At 35.7% G+C, this 24753-nt stretch overlaps 2 protein-coding genes across 2 annotated transcripts; both read left to right on the forward strand.

Moving 5' to 3' along the window:
• The first annotated feature begins 7477 nt into the window (after window positions 1–7477).
• On the forward strand, window positions 7478–8066 carry LOC145102311 (auxin-induced protein X15-like). The gene has a single exon (XM_079039694.1). It carries the CDS (start codon window positions 7596–7598, stop codon window positions 7896–7898), a length of 303 nt encoding a protein of 100 aa, XP_078895820.1. The 5' UTR covers window positions 7478–7595; the 3' UTR covers window positions 7899–8066.
• Window positions 8067–9487: 1421 nt separating this feature from the next.
• LOC145102312 (auxin-responsive protein SAUR21-like) lies at window positions 9488–10059 on the forward strand. Its single transcript, XM_079039695.1, has one exon. The coding sequence runs from the start codon at window positions 9590–9592 to the stop codon at window positions 9896–9898; it is 309 nt and encodes a 102-aa protein (XP_078895821.1). The 5' UTR covers window positions 9488–9589; the 3' UTR covers window positions 9899–10059.
• Window positions 10060–24753: the final 14694 nt, after the last annotated feature.

Below are 24753 nucleotides of genomic sequence, written 5' to 3' on the forward strand. Positions count from 1 at the left end.
CACGTGGCTAAAATAGACACAAGCCCTAGCCAAAACGTGCTGTGAAACATCAAAAAAATACAGTCCAAAAATTTCATTTTAAATTATAAATAAAAAACCAAAATAAACCAAATTATCTCATAAAACATAAGTAGGGTATCTGAAAATATCATAACATTTGTCAACAACATCAGAGTATGAAAATCTCAGGCTGAACATATGGTGTGTGCACTGCAATCTTCCCGAGCGCTTCACATTGCTATCGGAAGTACGTGAAACCAATACTGAAACTGTAAGCACGAAGCTTAGTGAGTCTCCCCAGACTACCACATACCATACACATAAGCATATAAACTGGGCCCCCGCCCCTTCCTCGGGCCCCGCCCGTCATCGAACAATGTCCGACACCAAGCCCCGCTCGGTAAACAAATCTGTTTCTACCAGGCGCCACCTGTCTCTGGCCCCTGCGTGCTATACACATACAAACGATAACATATAATCATGCTAGTACATAAAGAATCATACATAATAATATATATTCTCGTCCTATGGCCTTGCCTATCATGGGCCCCACCCTTACTCTGCTAATAATGAGATATGGAACCACGTCCACACTCAGCTAGCGATGAGATACGACACCCCGCCCACACTCACCTCCCTACCAGGCACATACAAGTATCACAAAGACAACAAGTATAACTAAACATGCATTCCTTCATCGGGTACCACCCGACATCGAACCGTAGTTCGGAAACATACATATAAACATTCGTCGGGCTTGCCTCGACATCGGACCGAAGCCCGGAACATATACACATAACATATAAGCTAAACATTCCTCGGGCTTTCCCCGGTATCAGACCGAAGTCCGAAAACATATAAACAGACACATGCAAGAATCACGAAGACATCAGGCATACAAATATTCCTCGGGCTTGCCCGAAATCGGACCGAAGTCCGGAAACCAACTACATACATAAATGAGTCGACATTGGTGCCTTTGACCCGTTCCTATAGGAGAAAGCAGACCTCACAAGCTGACTGCAGAATCCCACGGATAAACCTCTGCCTGCTAGCTGGCAGATCCCTGAACTACTGATTTCTCGACTCCCCAAGCTACATATCACCATGCAAATTAGATAAGTCCATGATTCTCATGACCTAACCATAAGTCCTCACTAGGGGTAAAAGACCATTCTACCCCTCTCAAACTCTTGTCCCAAATTGAACAGTACCTTAACCTTAGCCTAAAAGATCAACACTTCCACAAGGCCCAATATATGGCCCAATTTCCAATTGGGCCCAATCCCATCACATAGGCCTCAACCTAAGGCCCCAAACCATAATATGACAGGCCCAATACTAGGTACACTTCCCAAGCCCACTAGTGGCCCACTACTGGCCCAATTTGCTAAATTGCGCCCAACCCCTCTAATAGGCCTTACCCTAAACCCCAAACATATTCTAGGCCCAAAATATCTGTCTTCAGATGGCCCACTAAGGCCCAAAGAAACAAAATCCAATATATGGCCCAATCCGGGGCCCAAAACATGCAAAGCCCACTTTTGTTGAGTACGTGTAACGTACTCGTTTGTACGCTAAGCGTACGCCTATATGGCTTGTACGTTGCACGTACATGCATGTATGCCCAACATACTTCTCTATTAAGTCACTTTTCCCATTAAGCACTTAATACTCTATTCCAATGGCTATAATCACAGATCCAAGTCCTCTTCAACATATTAATCCATAAAGTCATTGACTTGGTGAGTTTACATGATCCAAATAAGCCCAAATTCCAAAATGGTATTCTATTTTCATGAAAGTGATCTTACCTCATGCATGAACCCATTAAGACATCCAAGATGGCAACATTCTGCCTTAGCGACTCATTTATCACTGATAGTGGCAACTCCAGGCCTAGGAATCGGGTTTGAACCATAAAGCTCCATTTGTGGGACAAAAAAGGTCCAAGAACTCAACATAATAGATCTAAGCATTCAAGAGGCAAGTTCAGGACTTTATATCTGAAGATGATTTGGAATGAAGCAACAGTCTCAGATCTACAGCTTCTCCTTTGAACCACCACCTTGCTTGGAAAATGGATCCACAACACCAAAATGCTCTCTAATGGCCTTCTAAACTCCAAGAAAACTCAAAGAAGAATTAGGGTTTCGTGGTGGATGTCTAAGGGTATGTAACACCTAGAATCAGAAAGGCTAAGAAAGGAAAGGAAAACCCTAATTCAAAGGGGGTCACCTCGTCGAGTTCAAGGAATGACTCGACGAGTCGAAGCGGGTCCGTGTTGCAAATTAAGTGACTGACTTGACGAGTCTGGTCTGGGTTGGGAAAGCCCTTATTTCGGGACTTGGTACCCTATTTAAGCATCTTATTCTCCTCCCTAGGGTTCATTACAGCCTCTCTCATCCATAACCCCAAAACCCTAGCCACCCAACTTCATTCTTGAGCTTTTGGTGAAGATTAAGGTCCATTGGAGGGGATTTTGAAGGCTTGGAAGAAAGGAGCAAGGAAGGAAGTGTAGATCCAGCCTTCATATCGTTTTGGCAATTGTTAGAAGGTAAAAAGTCTGGACCTTGAGCTTTCAATTGATAGATCCCCTTTCTAGTTTGCTTTTGGTCATATTTGGATCATTTCCAAGGTTAATCCGAGTATTAAACCCTTGAGGATGGATTGGACAACAGATCTGGACACTCTTGAACTTTAGGAGCTCAGAGTTGCTGGCTTTATCCAGCTAAGATTCCATTTCATGACCTAGGTTTTCTTTGAAGCTTGGATTAAGTGTTTTAGCCCCTTAAAACCTTGCATGCACGTAAAGTTAGCAACTTTACGTGCAATGCTAGCATAAGGGGTATAGATCTATGAGTTTGAGATGTTGGAATGGACTGGAATCGGCGGAATAGAGTTGTCATAAGGTGGACTCGGCGAGTCAGTTCATGGAATCGACGAGTCGGGTTGCAAACCCAAACCCTTCTGTTTATGATTCGGATCAGTGTGTGGGGTTTGAGAAGGGCTCGACCAGTCTGTGTCCGTAATGGACATGAAGATCATGGTACTCGACGAGTTTGAGGAGGAACTCGGTGAGTCCAAGGCAATCTCCTTAGCTTATGAAGATGGACTCGACGAGTTGTAGAACAACTCAGCAAGTCGGTTGAAGATGGTCCCGAATGTTTAGTTGAAGGAGAACCCGTCGAGTGGTTGCTAGACTCGACGAGTAGAGTCGAGGTTGTTTTGAGATTTCAGGAGCATGGACTCGATGAGTTGGAAGAACAACTCGGCACGTCGAGTCAACTGGAAGATGACTCTTACCATTGACTTTGACCTTGAGAAGGACCTCGACCAGAGTTGACCTAATTGACTTCTGGAGGACAGTTAGGCTAATTGTTATTATTTGGTATTGGTAGCTCGGGGAGCTAGAGGGGCAGCGGTTCAGAGAGTTGTCGGTTAGCAGCCAGAGGGTTATCAGCAGCTTCAGCAGTTTGAGGTGAGTTTTCCCTTTGTATGAATGGGTCTACGACCATAATGCCGGCCCATGTAGTTATGAGTAGGAAGACCCGAGGGTTGGCGCTAGGCACTGTTTTCTAGTATGATGTTCATGAGTAGGAAGACCCGAGGGTTGGCGCTAGGCTAAAAATTCGCTGGACAAAGAGTACATATGACGGTTCTTTCTGACATGCCATAATTCGAGTTTTTTTAATTGTTATTTCAGACATCTCAAAAAATATCTTATAAACAAGTTTATAAGCAAGGTTTTTAAAAAGCTACTCAAACTCACATTTCAACAAACTTCAAAATCTTTTTTTAAATCCTCCCTTCATATATGTTCATGTCCCTAGACCAAGGGCCAAGGAGCCAAAAGAGAAGATAGAAGAAAAGTAGTTTGTTGGTTAGCTAGTTAGCTGGTGCAATACCTTTTTTTTCTGTTTGTAAAAGTAAGCTGCACTATTACAAAAAGCATTTGTTTATGTGGTTAACATGATTAACTAGTTCGAGTAAAGAACCACACGTTTTATAACTGCACCAATTAAACTTGCATTCACCTCCATTAAACCTCCATACACGATGCTCTTCAAGATCTCAAAAGATTTAGAATGGTGACTTTATGTTTGACCATGGATCAATGCAGGAGAGGTGGCTACTCGAATATGTTTCATGTTTTATTGGTGTTTTACTTTTACCACCCAAATGAGAAAAGACATCATTAATAGCTGGTGGGTCTTTTGGCTTTGAATACGCTCCTACTCTCGATCCATCATTTTCACCTGCACAACACCAAATCATATTTAAGATTTTTAACCACAAAAAACTAGTAATTAAAAGATAGACATGATAAAGGATTTCACTTGGTTCCCCGACTTCTGGATCATTAACCGTACTGTTGGGTTATAACTCGAAAGATGCTAAAAGGCTTCCCTTCTTCCATTTAACCGTAGTGTAAGACTTAAGTTAGTACGAAGATAAAATAACAACGAACTTACAACATGAACAAGGCAGGATATAGTGATGACGGTGGTAGTGATTGTTCTTTGAATGTTGGTAAACGAGAGGTCGTGGTGGCTAGAGCTTGTCCGTGTAAGCTTGAATGACATATTAGAATGAAGACGGAAGATTTGGGAAGGGTATCTATATACACGGAGGGAACGAGCGCAAAATGAAATTTTTGAATAAAACTTTTAGAAGGATGATTACATGATTTTTTGGTGCAGTATTGAACTAATGCACCAATAAATACGCTTTTAATTTCTTTTGTTGCGGATATAGGAACCACAACAATAAATGCTTTAAATGGTGTGGTTGGTTGGTGTGTTGATGCGGAATTCTTTTACTAGTACGGTTTTAGCTACAAGCGTACCAAAAAAAACCCTATCGCACCAAAAGGTTTTAGGCTACCACCGCACCAAGAAAAAACCCTATTGCACCAAAAATAAGGTTATGTACTACTGCTGTCATAAATGGTTGATATGAAATGGAATGAAAATGCTAGTCTTATATATGTGTAATACTACAAAAAGTGTAATTAGGTCAAAAGGGACAATAATAAGAAAGTATGATTGTTACTACCTTCATATATGTTATTATAAGTCATATAATTTATTAGAAATGAGTTTCATGGAAATGAGGATAAAATGAGAAGAATTGTGAAAAATTAAAATTTACATGAAATAATGAAAGTAGTAAATTTGGAGCTATGGGAGGCTAACCAAACGAAGGTGTTAAGGAACAAACAAGGTTGAAATGGAAAGAGGACGTATAAGACTAAACAATGTAAAATGAATCAACTTAATTGGCCAAACAATGAGCAAATTATGAGCATGCAAAGTTGAAAGACAATTCATTCATAAGTTATGTTTTTTTTTCAAAATTCCAAGGTATTAACTTTAGAGATTAATAGGTATAGAGCTAGAATGATTCAGAAATATCTATAAAACGAAAGTTATAAACATTGTGTCAACAGAACATACAAAAATGATTCAAGAAAGTCAGAATAAAAATATAGTTACGATAATTTAAAAAAGTGAAGTTAAAACATAAAATTTATAGAAAATGAGTATTAACCTATGTTTTCGAATTAACAACTCAATATTGGTACATATTCAGCCAAAGATGTCTGAAGATAAGTTGCAACACACTTTACTAACTTTCCACGGATATAAGAGTCAGATATCATACGAAGAATCTATGGTTGTTACAAGATGGGAAGAAAAATAAGAAAGAAAGATGGACAACGGCTAAATTTTTCTAATTGTTGGAGAAAGGCTATGTGGGCCACAACACAAAATGGGTAAATACCATCATTTAATCATAGTATAAATTCACAAGCCACGTGGTTGTGTTAGACACAAGCCCAAGCCAAAACATGTTGTAAGCGGACACTCACCCTCAAACTTAAGCAAGGCATGGGAGGACGTGAGTGGTCCCTCAAGCCGTGAAATTTCGACACATGTTATTATCTACATCTTCAATAAATCGTTTCAAAAACTATATATTGATTTCAAACTTATAGTTAGCTAGGCAAATCGAAGGCTGAATACTCCTTGTCCACACACTCGGTTGGAAAGCCAAAAAATTAATAACTATGATATAACAACCTCATAATAAAAGAGTCCGGAGGGAAACCAAATTCGGATATCAATTACAACGTCCTTCGTCAAAAGGTACCAAACTCAACATCTATCGACTAAAGTGCAAGTTGGTATATTGAGAAAGAGAAGATCAAAATTTTGAGATTTTTCAATATTAAAACGTTCACGTTCCCAATATGAATACCTTTCCCGTCTTTCAACATAAATCTAAAACTTGACAAGAGAGTCAAATTTTTTCTTTGCTCTGCGGGGTTCTGTCGGGATGGTCAAGAGATGATCAACGATGCTAAAAATGATGCGGTGGGTCTCAAAAAGTTTAAGACACGCGTAGTAATTGAGTTCGTCTAGACCAAGGATAAAGAGGAACATATGCATTGACGTTGGTAACGTCGAACGGCTTGTCTGAGTTCTGGCGGGTGGCAACCATCGGTGAGAAGATAAGGCGGTGACTATGGTTGTATTGAGAATGAAGACTAACAGGAAAAAAAGAAAGAAGATATAGATTGTAGGCTGAGGTGAGATAATCAGGATAAATCTGTTACAAATTTGATAGTATATTAAAACATTGTTTCCACATCAATCCCAATTCTCATTAAAGAAAAAGAATATATAATTGTACGACATACATAGGCCGAATGTCAACATTAATGGGTCGGGTATGTATAAATACATAGATATACATACCGAAATGGGTTAAAAAATATGCAAGCTATAATAGTTACATGGACTTTTGAGAGATAACATGATTTTTAACCCAAGCTACCAAATTAAGATTAAAATTTTTCATTCTGTTATAAATCTACAAAAAAAAGAAAAAGAAAAAAAGAAAGAAAGAAAGAAAGAAAGAACGTTCAAACAGCTCTCCCTTTTTCGGGTTAGATGAAAGAAACAACATTTTCTTCTTGAATGGCCAATCCCCCATAACCACATCCCATGACACTCTCTATTCCCATTTAGTTAGAGTGGAACATTTTCTTCAAAAGCATATTACTAGCTGGTTAATTCATATGCCTAATTAGATTTGCTCCCTTTTCATTATTGATAGTGTTCAACATTCACCACCTAAAATGGTGGAATGGTTGTACTTCAAAAAATAAATAAATTATAAAGATGCAAAATGTTACGTTTTTTAATGGAACATATCCATGTGAATAATAATGGTGCATGTCCTTCAGAATCCAATATACATATGGGCCATAGTTTTGTTCACTCTTTTCCACTTACATTGCAGAAAATATGTGGCATACTTCATTCAACGTCTAATCCTTTGGGTCCAATAACAACTTGGAAGACAAAAGCATGTGATCTTGCATTTTGCAAGAATGTGTCACAATCTCTTCGCTAAAATTCCTACTATTACCCAATCTTATTGAAATCTTCTTACACCTATATAATGCATCCAATTGTGCTGATATCAAGCACAACTCCTCCACAGCACCTGTCACAAAAACGAAATCCTTTCATATTGCATTTCTTCACCAAAACAAATTAAGTGACCGTACCCTTCATATATACATGGCTATTCGTATGCCTCGGATCATTCAAGCAAAGAAAGTTCTTGGTCGATCATTGTCCAATGGAAGCCGTCCATCATCATCTACAGACATCATCCCTAAAGGACATTTTGCAGTTTATGTTGGTGATCAAGAGAAAAGACGATTTGTTGTTCCTTTATCATTATTAAACCAGCCTTCATTCCAAGACTTGCTACATCAAGCAGAGGAAGAATTTGGATATGATCATCCAATGGGTGGCCTCACAATTCCATGTCGTGAGGAAGTGTTTGTTGATGTTGCTTGCCGCCTTTGCTCGTTATGATGAAGAGCTAGGCATGCATCGTGAATTTGCTAACAGTTTTGTACAGTCAAAATTACCATGAGGATTAATTACTTGTAAATCAGAGGGAGTAATGTGGTCTCCAAATTAACTGTATGATAACAAAATTTAGTTTCAGCAATAATACATTAATGACGAGCATAGTTCAAACGTATGGTGTTCATGTTATGCCATTAGGGCTTTCTTTATCAATATCCTCTAAGCCCACCAGAACCACTTACTTTCTTTTGTTCTTTAGCTTGTATTTTCAATCTGTTCAAAAAAAAAGTGTGTATGCCTCATCTTTCTCCGTATACTGAATGTCACTATAGCTTTAAGGCCTGGATCAGTTGTTTCTTCAACACCACCAACCCAAGAGCTATCAGTTATTGTTCTTTTACTCTAACCTATTATAGGGACTGATTGGTGAAGAGAAATCGGCTGATGACCAATGATCAGTAGTTCGATAAAGGGAACGACTTTGTAAAAGGCCTGCTTATGTCTTTCTTGTGGAAGCTCAGAAGTTTAAACAAAAGAACTCACATAGAGAACATCATGGTATTTAGCTGCTTCTGATGGCAAACTATTAGGCATATTTTTAATAGATTATGACCATATTACTAATTAGGAAGGTTTCAATATAAAGTCCAGCTACAACTCTTGTATAGATATCATGAAAACTATGGAAAAAGGCAAGGCATTGAGTTTCAAATATTATAATCACAAAAGAATTCCAACAGAGACCCCTCTTGGAACATCCTAAACATCATAACATCCTACTTTCTTCCCAATAGATTTATTCCGCTACAAATCTTAATTACTCAAGCAACATGACAATCACTGACAACCTACCAAAATAGTTAGAAAGACCCCACAATATATATATATATATATATATATATATATATATATATATATATATATATATATATATATATATATATATATATATATATATATATATATATATATATATATATATATTGTGGGGTCTTTCTAATATAAAAACACAATGGGTCACTTACTTAGTTGATATCAGAGTTACGGAAAAGCAAACAGCCAATCGGTTACCAGTTAAAGTCAAATAACGGATCCTTTTGTATCGAACATTTATAACAGAACAACCTTCTGAAGATATATCTCTGATTTTCTTCAGGAGGGAAAAGCAAAATATTTAAGTGCGTACTATGTGTTTAATTCATATATCAGATTAGATATGAGCATTAATTTCTTTTTGGATGCTTTGTTGATTTCAGGACCTGAAATCGTGGACTTGTTGCACTTGAAAAAAAGATGCCTAACCTTCTGATATTTTTGACAAACATGGCCATGTGAGAAATAATGATGTGTGTCCATAAGACTCACTTGTAAATGGGCCCATAGTGTAGCTTAAGCTTGGCCACTCAGCGTTACTGAAATTTTGTGGCATACTTCATTGTACATATATAATTCTTTGGGACCAATAACAAGTTGGAAGACAAAACCATGTGATTTTTCTTTTTGGTAGAATGTGTCACCATCTCTTCTTTGAAATTCCTACTATTATTCGATCTTCATTAAAATCTTCATACACCTATAAAATGGATACAATTGGGCTGATATGAAGCACAACTCATCCTCCCAAAATCGATCACAACATCTTTCACATAAAAGAAATCCTTTTAGAAGAAAGAGACCGTAGCCTTCATATAAAAATGGCCATTCGTATGCCTCGAATCATTCAGGCCAAAAAAGTTCTCGGTCGATCATTCTCCAATGGAAGCCGCTCATCATCATCATCGGTAGACATCATCCCCAAAGGACATTTAGCAGTTTATGTTGGTGATCAAGAAAAAAGACGATTTGTTGTTCCTTTATCGTTATTAGACCAGCCTTCATTCCAAGATCTGTTACGTCAATCAGAGGAAGAATTTGGTTATGATCATCCAATGGGTGGCCTCACAATTCCATGTCGTGAGGATGTCTTCATTCATGTCGCTTCTGGCCTGGTCTGCTCATTATGACCAAGAATTTTGCATTCTATTCGCTAACATATAACGTAATTTTGTACAGTAGAAATCACCATGAAACCTAAGTATTTGTAAAGCTGTCTCCAAATTGTATAATAGCCAACATTAGTTTCACCATTAACATAGCAATGAAGAACATCATTCAAATTTTGGTATCTATATATGCATATTCCATCTTTCCTTTATTAATGTACTCTTATAAGGTGCTCAAAATCCGTACTTCAAACTTTCTAAATCGATCTAACAAGTGTTCGAAAATGGTAATTATTTCACATAAATTTTCTATATAGTTAATACTACATTTCTTCTGCGCTAAGACAGCCACACAACTTCAATCAAGCACCAAATTTCGCTGAACTCAACACATAGACTCCTCCACATATACTGTGCGGCTTCCTCGTGTGATCGTGTGATCCACATTCCACAATCTCATCGGCACGATATCATCACGACCTTCCATTTCGCGTTATAGGCGGTGGCAGGGATTTAAGACCATTAATCACTCAAAATTCGATTTCATCAAAATCAGGCCTTAAACGCTTGTATTTCTCCATTTTCTTTGGACCGTAAATATCATATATGATTTTTGTATCTTTTGACTCAGCCAATGGTCTTCATGCTTTTGGCTTTATACAAAAATCTTGGTGATTTTGTCTTAATATCAATATTTCTTTACTAATTATTGTTGATTCTCATTTATATAGTATTGGTTCCATACATTGGATGTATTATTTTGGATTATCAAACCGTATGAAGATGCAAGTTCGATTATTTGAAACTTTAAACTTGGACTGAGATTTACCAATACTGATAAAGTTTGTTATTTTTGTTCATTTTTAACTAATATTATTGTGAAAGACTTGTTAAAAACTAGCAGGACGAAGACGACATACGAAGGTTCTTTTTGATACGACACAATTCGAGTTTTTTTAATTGTTATATTCGGCATGTCAAAAAATATCTTCTAAACAAGTTTATAAGCGAGGTTTTTAAAGAGCTACTCAAACTCGAATTTTAACAAACTTTAAAATCTTTTTTAAAATCCTCCCTTCATATATGTTCATTTCCCTAGACCTAGGGCCAAGGAGCCAAAAGCGAAGATAGAAGAAAAGTAGTCTATTGGTTAGCTAAGTGCAAAAGTGACAAAAATAAGAAAGTATGATTGTTATTACCTTTATATATGTTATTATAAGTCATATAATTTATTAGAAAGGAGTTTCACGGAAATGAGGGTAAAATGAGAAGAATTATGAAAAATTAAAGTATAAATGAAATAATGAAAGTAGTAAATTTGGAGCTCTAGGAGGCTAACCAAACGTAGGTGTTAAGGAACAAACCGGGTTGAAATGGAAAGAGGACGTATAATACTAAACAATGTAAAATGACTCAATTTAATTGGTAAAACAATGAGCAAATTATGAGCTTGCAAAGTTAAAAGACAATTCATTCATAAGTTATGGGTTATTTCAAAATTCCAAGGTACTAACTTTAGAGGTTAATAGCTATAGATCTAGAATGATTCAGAAAAGTCTATAAAAAGAATGTTATAAACATTATGTCAACAAAAACATAAAACGATTCAAGAAAATTAGAATCATTATGAAGTAGTTATGATCATTTAAAAAAGTCAAGTTAAAACATAAAGTTTACAAAAAACGAGTATAAACCTATGTTCATGAGTTAATAACTCAATATTTGTACATATTCAGCCAAAGATGTTTGAAGAGAAGTAGCAACACACTTTACTAACTTTCTACGGATATAAGATTCATCGAAATCTGATATCATATGAAGAATCTATGGTTGTTAGAAGACGAGAAGAAAAATAAGAAAGAAAAATGGAGAACGGCTAAAATTTTCAAAGTGTAGGAAAAGGCCATGTGGACCGCGCCATAAAATGGGTAGATAGCATCATTTAATCATAGTCTAACTTCTTAAGCCACGTGGCTAAAATAGACACAAGCCCAAGCCAAAACGTGCTGTGAAACATCAAAAAAATACAGTCCAAAAATTTCATTTTAAATTATAAATAAAAAACCATAATAAACCAAATTATCTCATAAAACATAAGTAGGGTATCTGAAAATATCATAACATTTGTCAACAACATCAGAGTATGAAAATCCCAGGCTGAACATATGGTGTGTGCACTGCAATCTTCCCGAGCACTTCCCATTGCTATCGGAAGTACGTGAAACCAATACTGAAACTGTAAGCACGAAGCTTAGTGAGTCTCCCCAGACTACCACATACCATACACATAAGCATATAAACTGGGCCCCCGCCCCTTCCTCGGGCCCCGCCCGTCATCGAACAATGTCCGACACCAAGCCCCGCTCGGTAAACAAATCTGTTTCTACCAGGCGCCACGTGTCTCTGGCCCCTGCGTGCTATACACATACAAACGATAACATATAATCATGCTAGTACATAAAGAATCATACATAATAATATATATTCTCGTCCTATGGCCTCTCCTATCATGGGCCCCACCCTTACTCTGCTAATAATGAGATATGGAACCACGTCCACACTCAGCTAGCGATGAGATACGACACCCCGCCCACACTCACCTCCCTACCAGGCACATACAAGTATCACAAAGACAACAAGTATAACTAAACATGCATTCCTTCATTGGGTACCACCCGACATCGACCGTAGTTCGAAAACATACATATAAACATTCGTCAGGCTTGCCCCGACATCGGACCGAAGCCCGGAACATATACACATAACATATAAGCTAAACATTCCTCGGGCTTTCCCCGGTATCAGACCGAAGTCCGAAAACATATAAACAGACACATGCAAGAATCACGAAGACATCAGGCATACAAATATTCCTCGGGCTTGCCCGAAATCGGACCGAAGTCCAGAAACCTACTACATACATAAATGAGTCGACATTGGTACCTTTGACCCGTTCCTATAGGAGAAAGCTGACCTCAGAAGCTGACTGCAGAATCCCACGAATAAACCTCTGCCTGCTAGCTGGCAGATCTCTGAACTACTGATTTCTCGACTCCCCAAGCTACATATCATCATGCAAATTAGATAAGTCCATGATTCTCATGACCTAACCATAAGTCCTCACTAGGGGTAAAAGACCATTCTACCCCTCTCAAACTCTTGTCCCAAATTGAACACTACCTTAACCTTAGCCCAAAAGATCAACACTTCCACAAGGCCCAATATATGGCTCAATTTCCAATTGGGCCCAATCCCATCACATAGGCCTTAACCTAAGGCCCCAAACCATAATATTGTTGGATTAGTGTCTAAGCCCGTAACCATATTTGTCAAGTACTTGACCCGATTGTGCATGGTCCTTTTGGGTTGCCTTCACCAGAGCAACTTGACTGGAGAAATAATAGAGAAAGAGGTTATTATGATTTATTAATATGTTATAAGAATAATATATTAAAGGAGAAATCATATTTGTTTAATTAATATTGGTCAATAATTAATTAGGAATTAATTTTATGATCGAGTGTAATTAATTAAACTAGAGGGGCTGAATTGTAATTATGTGATAGTTACAAAATATGGTAATGGTTATCCTAAATATGGGTTGAATGAATTCAAGGAGATAAGGATCCTTGAAATTGTCCAAAGGATAAAGGATAAGGGATTTCAAGGCTTATCTTATGATTGCTTGGTGGGAAAGCAACTAGATAAGGATAAGGACTGAAACCCTAATCCCTACACCTATATAAAGACCCCTTGGCTAATGATATTCGTCCATGCCTTGTCTAGGGTTCCTAGGGACGAATTTCACACCTCTTCCCTCTCTCTATTACCTCTCCATTTGCTCTTGGTGTTTGTGAGCCATTAGAGGTACTACACTTGTGGTACTTGCTTTCAAAGACAAGAAGATTCAAGATTTAAGTTGTTATTACAATATAACAAAAAGAGGTATGTATTTCATCTTTCCTTGTGGATTTCGAAATTCCTAGAAGCCTTTTAGGGTTCTTCAAGTGTTCATAATGTTGTGTATCTAATAGTGAAAACATAGATCCAATTCTAGGGTTGCATGCACACATAAGATTGTTTGTACAAAACTCATCAGTCGTATCAGAGCCATTGGTTTTTGTTTTCAATTAGCATTATACAATTGTATGGACTTGACATATTAGGGTTTATTGCCAATAAACCCTAGGAGGCAAGTAATTTCGAGATTAGGGTTTCTATACCCTAATTTGCGAAAATTTGAAAGGGTTTTCAAATCCTTTCCTTAAGCCTCAAGATTTCGAAATCTAGGGTTTGCAAAACCCTATGATTTTCGAAATTAGCCTCCTCCCCAAGATAAGGTCCTAAATTTTAGGGATTTGGATTATCCTATATCTTGTAATTATCCTTTAATGGTAATATATGGTAATTAAAGATTTTGAATTATCCTATCCCATGATTTTCGATATATAGAGGGATTAAAAGGATTAGGATAAATTAATTGTTTAATTGGTAATTATCCTTTATGATTTAGATAATCCCTTATGATTTAATAATTTAAATTAATAGTTTAATTCAAGATAATTATTAAATCAAGAGTTTTAATATTTAAAATTTTAATTTAAATAGTCTTAAATTCAAAAATTTTAAAGTGAGATTAAAACCTAAATATTTTGAAAAGTTTCAAAACTTGCCCTCAAGTTTTGGAATTTAAATTGTTTGATTAAAAGGTTTAATTTTGAAAAAGTCTAAATTCTAAAACCCTAATTTTGAAAAGTTCAAATTACACCCTTATGGTTTTATTAAATTAATTAAGTGTATAATTAAAAGAGAGTTACTAAATCCATAATGATATGGTTTATATTTAATTAAATTAAAAGTGTAATTTATAAAATTAAACCACCTAGTATTTTAAAAGTGTAAAATACACCCTTATACTATATATATAACATTGAAAGTCTAATATTATATATGTATAACTAAAATGCTAGTCTTATTGTTAGTAGGCCTCAATCACGAAGCCGATCTATAAGGGGGGTATAAGGTTATGGCCTATAAAATGGTCGTTTAATGGGTGTCCAGTCTCACCCACCACTTCCTTGATTGGTGGAGGGTCTAGCCGAACAGGTAGGATAGGGCAAAACCTTTCCATTAAAAGTATAATGAAGTATAAAGTAACTAAATGTTTTTACAAAATTCCCAATCTTAGTTACTTTAGGCAAAAGTGAATTGATGCAATTCCATGAAATTACACTTTGTGCCCTTGCGAAGATGTTAGTGGAGCGCGTGTGTTTAACCGGCACACTAAATGGTTCTAAGCAAAAGTAGCAAAGGGTGACTCATTGTTTTTCATAGTTCGGTGGAGCGTGTGTGGTTAACCGGCACATCGAATAGGTGACTATAACATTGGGGGCGCCATGTAAGTTTGCATGGTTATTCACACCCTGTTTTGTGATCCTCGGCATCCCAGTCACAAATCGAGGGGCATATAGAGATTTAAACATGTCATTGAAAAGTTCAATGAATCTCAAAAGATCTAGGAATTTTCAATAGATTTAAAACTTAAATTTCTTTTTCGTTTTTCATGGTGGAAATTAGTGAATCATCATTCACTTACCTTCAAATGTTCTGCAATTTGGGTTACGGCATCCCTCTCCCAAATTGTAGAGTATTGTATTGGGTCCTAGCCTTAATATCTCATTTGGGTGATTTATTAAGGATTCAATCAATCAACTAACTTGAATTTTTCTCTCGTTTTGTAGATGTCAAAGTATGACAACTATGGTCTTCCCAAATCCCGTGGAACAAGCTTTTCACATGAAGATGATATTCCACGATTCGATCGGGGAACAAGAGATCATGCTTCACTTCCTCCACCTCCTCCTATTATTCTCCCTAACCCACAAGTTCAAAAGATTGAAAAGTTCAAACTCACTCAAGTCCTTTTGGCAAGTAAACATGAAGAAGGAAAGTCAGTGTGTGCACACGTCCTAGAGATGAAGTCACACATTGATAGGTTAAGAATGCTGGGATCTGTTGTCTGTGAGGAGCGGGCTGTGGACTGGGTCCTTCAGTCACTTCCTGACTCATATAGTGAGTTCGTAAGAGAGTACTATATGATGAACCACGACGTAACCCTCATCGATCTCACCTATATGCTTATTGCTGCTGAATCAACAATGATTTGGCGCACTGAAAAAGCAAAGTTGATTGGTGAATCTGCCTTCCAGACCTCTATGGATATAGGCAATGGCAACGAGAGGCATGCCATGATCGAAAAGTTTGATAATAAGAGAATGGCAAAGTCAGAAGTAGTTCCGTGTGTTGTTCCAAAAGAGTCAATTTGCTTTTATTGCCAAGAGAAGGGGCATTGGAGACGAAGCTGCCCTATTTACCTAAGAGATCTAAGAGATGGGAGAGTCAAAACGTATGGCTCTACTTTAGGTAAAATCCATTAACTAACTCTTTTAAGTTCCTATTCTAGATTCTTAATACATAATATGATAAGATTACATTTCGATGTTTTGTAGGATCAAAGAAAAGAGAGGAAGCTTAAAGCAAGAAGTGAGCAGAATCTAATCATAAAGAAATGGATTTCGATCGCATTATTTGAAGATTAGAATCTTGAGCTACTACTTGGAGTTAGAATAAGATTGCTAAGAAATATGTATTAACATAGTTTTTCAATTAAATTGCATTGTAAGGAAAAAAATTTCCGCAATAAAATAAATTTTGATTTTATATTATTTATTTATCCTTGCAATGGCGTGTATAAAAAATTGATGTTTGTAAGTTTCTATTATTAGCAATAATGGATTTGATTCTTAAGGGATATATACAGTAAAGTCCCAATATTTTCATCGATTTGAAAAGAAAGTCCTAAACTTTATTTTTTTGACAGTAAAGTCCAAATTACCGGCAGTTTTTGACACTTTTACCCTTTTTTCCCGGTTATCTGGTAATTAGGATTTTTTTGTCAAAAAAATAAAGTTTAGGACTTTCTTGTCAAATCGTCAATTAGGACTTTACTGTCAAAAAAATAAAGTTTAGGACTTTTTTGTCAAATCGTTGAAAATATTGGGACTTTAGTGTATATATAACTTTTTTTGGTTAGAAATTTAATGGTATGATACTCTTTAAGCATAAGAGTTATTGAAACCTTCACTAATCTGCTAGATCATATTGAAATCCTTAACGTTTTGCTTCTTGTTAAATCGTTTTTTTAATCTCAAGAAACCGACATTGAAAAAAATTGAGATAATCAAGAAAGAAAGAAAGAAAGAACCAGGGTAGTGTTGACTTTTTGCAACTCCAAAAATGGAGAAATAAGAAACCAAAAAAAAAAAAAAAAACGAAATTGCCATTCTTTCCTTTCTCCACATTCACACCCTTTTGACTAGACATATGTTGTTTGTGTTTGTATAAAGCCAGGGCAATTTCGTTTTTTTAGGTTTCTAATTTCTCCATTTTTGAGACTACAAAAAGCCAACACAACCCTGGTTCTTTCTTTCTTTCTTGATTATCTCAATTTTTTTCAATGTCTGTTTGTTGAGATTAAAAAAACAATTTATCAAGAAGCAAACGTAAAGGATTTCAATAGGATCTAGCTGATTAGAGAAGATTTCAATAACTCTTATGCTTAAAGAGTATCATACCATTAAATTTCTAACCAAAAAAATTATATATACACTAAAGTCCCAATATTTTCAACGATTTGACAAAAAAGTTCTAAACTTTATTTTTTTGACAGTAAAGTCCTAATTGACGATTTGACAAGAAAGTCCTAAACTTTATTTTGTTGACAAAAAAGTTCTAATTACCAGCTAACCGGGAAAAAAAGGTAAAAGTGTCAAAAACTGCCGGTAATTTGGACTTTACTGTCAAAAAAATAAAGTTTAGGACTTTCTTGTCAAATCGATGAAAATATTGGGACTTTACTGTATATATCCCGATTCTTAATTGTATTATTTTTGGAAAGGTCAAGAATTTACCAAATAGGGAAAGTTTCTCATTGCCCAAGTTTCAATTGGATAGAAACTTGGAATCATACAACTTGATTGCATGATGAATGAGAAATTTCATATTTGGAAATTTAGACAAATTTTTTGACAAAGTGTCAAGTGTAGGACTAGGAGATCGAGTACACAAAGTTCTGTGTTGATCAAATCCACCACAAGAGTAACGAAGATATTCGTCATGATTTACTAAGGTTAAGTAAATATGATTATACTTATGAGATTAAGTGTAATTTTGAAATGATTGAAAAAGTTTCAATCAATAGCAGAACGAATAAGAAGAATCAAGTAGGCAAAATATAAAAGTTTCTCTATTATAAGAAGAAGGGAGAGTACATTTTATTATGTTTTATGATAAGTCTTAATGATTAAGAACCTTATCTCAATTGATCCTCTAAGTGAATCTTAGTACAATTTGTATGTATAAAAAGAGGAATCGAGAATTGTGGAAATGGTTAAATCAAGAAGTCAATCATACTTCGTTCCAATATCAAGTCTTAGAGTAATACTCCAAGATTGTGAATTGAGTGACAAGTCTTAAGAAGGTTTATAACATTCATCAAATGTGGAATTTGGGAAAAGGTTTTCTTATTCTTGCACATTTGAAATTGGTAAGTTGTGATGTCTTGGATAAGACAAAGACCAACTAGGACCAATCATGTGAAATGTTTTGTATTGATAAAACTACACTAACTCTTGAATATTTGTTTGTCAAGAAATGTTTCTTGACAAGAGAACCTTATATGTCAAGGATTCAGTGGGAGTCTTAATAGTCTTGAAAGGTTTCAAGAACAAATCAAGAATAAACCTTATCAATCATCACTAGCACACGACTTGAGGTTTACAACCTATCGTGTTGACACTATTTTGTTTTCTGTGCCATTCCAATTGAGTTTTCTATATACATGAGTTCTACGAGTTCTCAGTGGATTGTATAGGGGCAAGACACCTTGTTCAATGGAAAGTACATTGAAATGAAGGGGTGAGCTGCTCAATAACTTGGAAGTAATGGTGGGACCCTTGATGGCAAGAAATTAAGAAGAACAAGTTCTATCCATAAGAGTTTGGATTTGTCACTAACATTATCTTGAGATTATGGTTATGATGAATTCACATGGATGGGAATGTATACACCACTAAGAGAGACATTGAAGATAGCATTATGTGATTTGGGTTTCTCAAATTCAACTATCATTACGGCATACCTCTTCATAGTTCGAATTGTGGGAAATGGCAAATGGGTCTGAACATTTTGGACTTGTTGATATGAGTCCTAGAATCGTTTAGACATATACATATGAGTTGTCCAAGGAAAAGTGTATGCGGTTGAGAAGCTTAAATAAAGTCTTATCGAAGCAACTAGTATTAGAAATATGAACTTAAGAAATTGTTTTCTAGAAGTTCAGCTGATTTCTGAATACATGTCGAAGCTAGTGGGAGCATAAGTGTTATGCTGGTAAAGAAATAATCATCATGTAAGTGGGAGAATGATTATTATGGTAAGTATTGCAAGTTAGCAATATTAATTATAGAAAACAAGAGTTATACTTTGCAAAGTTGTAAGAGTTGAAAAGTTGTTTTTCTATAATTAAGGGAGAGAATATTGTACTTCGTTCAAAATCTAAAGCTCAGATTGAGAAATTTTAATAAATTTAGTCAAAGGATACATAGTGTCTTCTTAAATTTCAATTATGATTACGGTATCCCTCTTCATAGTTCGAATTGTAAGAACGTGACACATAAAATATTATGGCAGAAGATTGATAGAGCATCGTATCTAAATGTAAGACATTATACATCGTGTCCCATACGCTTCGGGTATAGGATCGATTGCAAGTGCTATAATATTTGACCATTCTAAAATTTTTCCAAATGTCTAGCGCATTAAGAGGAAAAAAGGACAAGAATCGGTTTTGACTAAGATAATTAAACAACTATCAAAGGACAATCCAAAGTTCGCTGAGGATTGGTCGCTTGTGAGTAGTTGGAAGTATGGTATTGAATGGACCATATCGGCATTATTATGAATAGATAAGATTCCATTAAGAATGAGTTGTCATATGGTAAATATGGAAATGTTTCCATATTGGGAGTTGGATATTAAGGTTTTATGTCTAGATTAGGAAATTTTATGCAAAAGGATGTTCAAGGAATGTACCTTGAGTGAGAGACATCATATCTATAGAATTGTTCTGCAACAATTTTGATAGAGTACCTTGTGATTTCGTTGGCCGAGTCATTGTATTTTTGTGTTGTGACTTCACAAGAGGATCATTGCATAAAATATTAGAATTTGACATATTCTAAAAGGTGGCAAGAATTTGGTATTCTTACACTAAGGATTGGGGATTGTGAAATGAGTTGCATTTGAAAAGTTTCAATTGATCTATTTCACAAAGTATGGACCATAGGAAACCAAAGTGTGCATGATTGGAGCATGGGACAATTGTGGTTATGATTCGAGTTATAAAGTTGAAACATTAAACAATGGATAATGAGTAATCGATATGGTGATAAATAAAAGGTGTTTTATTTATACTCAAAGGTTTGAGACCATATAGGATTAGTATTATTCTTGTGTTTCACTTTGCATGTTTTGACTTCCTGAATAATTAATTATTTCATAATAATCAAATTATTCGAATGGTCCACAGTCGTTCATATGTTGGAAGTAGGTATGAATGAAGACTGTCATGAATTGGTTTGTAGATTGTCTAAAGTGTATTAGACATAGTAAAGGTTTGCTGCAACGTTCATGAGTGCTTATGAATATGATTTTGAGCATTGGATTAAACCCACGATCACTTGGATCACTTCATGGATTTATCACGAGTGATTGGTGAGATGATAATATCTTGTATTCTTGAAACCGAGATGTGTGAGTTGTATCTTGCGAATCGGTTACACATTGATAATATGTAAACGCACCAGTAACTTGGTGTTATAAAACTTAGTGTTGTGTGTGATTTGGTGAGTGAGTGCAAGCAAATATTGAGTCGAAATTTATCCGTTCCTTTTACCCAAAGTGGGATAAAAGCGATATTTGTGGGCCCCTCAATGATTTAGTGATGACAAACGTAAATGCTCGGCCGGGCTAGGGCTAATTTGATTTGTTCAATTAGTCAATCGTCGTAAATCGGAAATCGGGAAACAACACATAGACTGAGAGAATGATTTCAATCCATGTCTCACGTCTATACGATATCTAGAATGGAGGAATATATGATCCCTTATCTAAAGGACAGGTTACTGATAAGATCAGAGTTCGACAGCGTCTTTGAGAGCTACGATTGCTAATCGGGTTGTACTTACTATTATAGTTACTAGACGTATCCAAGTGGGAGACTGTTGGATTAGTGTCTAAGCCCGTAACCATATTTGTCAAGTACTTGACCCGATTGTGCATGGTCCTTTTGGGTTGCCTTCACCAGAGCAACTTGACTGGAGAAATAATAGAGAAAGAGGTTATTATGATTTATTAATATGTTATAAGAATAATATATTAAAGGAGAAATCATATTTGTTTAATTAATATTGGTCAATAGTTAATTAGGAATTAATTTTATGATCGAGTGTAATTAATTAAACTAGAGGGGCTGAATTGTAGTTATGTGATAGTTACAAAATATGGTAATGGTCATCCTAAATATGGGTTGAACGAATTCAAAGAGATAAGGATCCTTGAAATTGTCTAAAGGATAAAGGATAAGGGATTTCAAGGCTTATCTTATGATTGCTTGGTGGGAAAGCAACTAGATAAGGATAAGGACTGAAACCCTAATCCCTACACTTATATAAAGACCCCTTGGCTAATGAAATTCGTCCATGCCTTGTCTAAGGTTCCTAGGGACGAATTTCACACCTCTTCCCTCTCTCTATTACCTCTCCATTTGCTCTTGGTGTTTGTGAGCCATTAGAGGTACTACACTTGTGGTACTTGCTTTCAAAGACAAGAAGATTCAAGATTTAAGTTGTTATTACAATATAACAACAAGAGGTATGTATTTCATCTTTCCTTGTGGATTTCGAAATTCCTAGAAGCCTTTTAGGGTTCTTCAAGTGTTCATAATGTTGCGTATCTAATAGTGAAAACATAGATCCAATTCTAGGGTTGCATGCACACATAAGATTGTTTGTACAAAACTCATCAAATATGACAGGCCCAATACTAGGTACACTTCCCAAGCCCACTAGTGGCCCACTAATGGCCCAATTTGCTAAATTGCGCCCAACCCCTCTAATGGGCCTTCTCTAAACCCCAAACATATTCTAGGCCCAAAATATCTGTCTTCAGATGGCCCACTAAGGTCCAAAGAAACAAAATCCAATATATGGCCCAAACGGGGGCCCAAAACATGTTGGATAAGGTGTCTAAGTCCATAACTTATTTGGTATATACTTGACCCGACCGGCATGGTCCATTTGGGTTGCATCTCATCCAAACTATTTATGGATAATTTTATGAGAGTTATACACATATGTTTATTAATATATTATAAGTTATAATATATTAATATGAGGTTATGTTATTTAATTAGTCTTAGTCTTAAATTAATTATGAATTAATTTAGAGACTAAAAGAAAGACTAATTAGATTATGGGCTATTGTTTTATATGGTGTGGGCTAACACTCATTTGTTAATGGGCTAGGCTTATATGGAAGTCCATGGATGATCCATGGAGCTTTTAACCCATGGATCCATGGAAAAGGAAAGGTCATGGGTTATTAGGGTTTCACCCTAATCATGTACACTATATAAGCATGCTTATGTTGCATGAAATGGCCCCGAAGGGTAACTAGTGAACTAGTGTGTGTGTGCTTGTGTGTGGCCGAAATATACAAGTGTGTATACTCTCTCAAAGTTTTCCAAGAGTTTGTGGTGTTTTGTGATTCCATTTGAGGCATTCACACTATTGGTGCTTGGCCCTCAAACTCCTCAAGAACCAAACTCATCAAAAAGGTATGTAATCTCTTCTAACTTTTTATGTTGAAATGTTCCCCATGCCATGTTAGATAGGTTATAAACCTTGGAAAATTATTATTTTGCATGTATTTAAACAAACATAGATCTAAGGTTTATTAGGGTTGCATGCACACTTAGGAAGTGTTAGATTGCTCAAAACCCAACAGTGGTATCAGAGCCTAGGCTTGCTTGTTTGAATACTTGATGCAAATTGCTGAAAATCGAAGATTTTATGCTGTCTGCACAGCTGAATCGTCGAGTCCATGAAGGGACTCGACGAGTCCAAGGCAAAACCCATCCAACTCGGCGAGTTGGTTCATGCACTCGACGAGTTGGACCCCCAGACAGTATATCTTCGAGTTTTGGTGTTGGAATTGGTCTAGAATCATTACCTTAAACTGTTTTGGACTCATAAAACCTGTTTTTGATGTGGTAATGATGATGGTGGACCAATTTCAAAGTTATAATCAAAATTCCATGATTTTATGTGTTCATATAATTCTTGAAATTTTGATGATCATGTTCATGTTCTTATGAATTTAGAAGCTGATAGGAATTATTTGCTGAATTGTTTAGAATTAATTCTTGATCATTTATGTGTTTTAATGGAGTCCATAATTTGTCCTCAAGTTATGGATATCCAAAGGTCACTTTTATTTAACACACACTTAAAACACATAAGTTACATGAAAATGAAGAGTCTTCATTTTTATGAACCTTTAATTCATAAGTTATGAAATGAAAAGTCTTGGATGGTTACAAAAGATGAAGAGTCTTGTCCTTAAGTTATGGAGGTTCAAGAGTCACTTCATTAATAAATATATAAATAAAGTGTAACCTTAATTAATTCCATAAGTTATAAAATAAAGAAAAGTAATTCTTTTATTAGTTTAAAGTCTTCCATAACTTGTCCTCAAGTTATGGAACTTGAAGAGTTTTTGGATTAAAACTACTTTAAACACATAAATCATGGAATTAATTAGTTTTGAATAGTTTCAAAATTTGCCCTCAAGTTTTGGAATTTGGAAAAGTTTCACACACTTTAATAAACTTTAATTCCAACACTTAGAATTTTAAAAGTTAAAATTCAACCCTTATACTATTTATAACATTAATGGTTAATTATATATATATATATATATATATATATATATATATATATATATATATATATATATATGTATAAGAACAAGTCGTTTTACCGTTAGTAGGCCTCATTCACGAAGCCGGTCTATAAGGTGGGTATAAGGTTGTTGCCTATAAAATGGCGACTTAATAGGTGTCCACTCTCACCCACCGCTTGCTTGATCGGTGGAGGGTCGTTAGCCGAACGGGTAGGACAATGACTTTAAATTCTCATTAAAAGTATAATGAATATTATAAAGTAACTAAACATTTTTTATTTAATTCCCAATCTTAGTTACTTTAGGAAAAATGTGAATTTGGTGCTAGCCCATGGAATTCACACTTTGTACCTTACCAAGTCGTTGGTGGAGCGTGTGTGGTTAACCGGCACACTAACTTGGACTAGTAAGGATCACGAAGGGTGACTTAATGTTTGTCATAGATCAATGGAGCGTGTGTGGTTTACCGGCACATTGATTAGGTGATAATATTAAGGGTACCAAGTGAATTGGTATGGTTATTCACACCTTGTTTTGTGATCCTCGGCATCCCAGTCACAAAATATGAGAGGGCACACTCGAGATTGAAACATGCCATTAAAAAGTTCAATGAATCTCAAAAGATCTAGGAATTTCAAATCCAATTAAAACCTAATAAATTATTTCGTTTTTCATGGTGGAAATTGGTGAATCGTCATTCGCCTACCTTCAAATATTTTATACCTTGGATTACGGCATCCCTCTTCCAAATTATAAAATATTGTGTTGGGTCCTAAACTTAATATTTCATATTG

Source organism: Lactuca serriola, chromosome 4 (genome assembly GCF_051521515.1).
Source record: "Lactuca serriola cultivar US96UC23 chromosome 4, Lser_US96UC23_V15, whole genome shotgun sequence".
Classification (NCBI taxonomy): Eukaryota; Viridiplantae; Streptophyta; class Magnoliopsida; order Asterales; family Asteraceae; genus Lactuca; species Lactuca serriola.

Bases quoted from the DNA above. Each gene is read 5' to 3' on its own strand.
- LOC145102311 (XM_079039694.1), top strand. From the start codon at position 7,596: ATGGCTATTCGTATGCCTCGGATCATTCAAGCAAAGAAAGTTCTTGGT.
- LOC145102312 (XM_079039695.1), top strand. From the start codon at position 9,590: ATGGCCATTCGTATGCCTCGAATCATTCAGGCCAAAAAAGTTCTCGGT.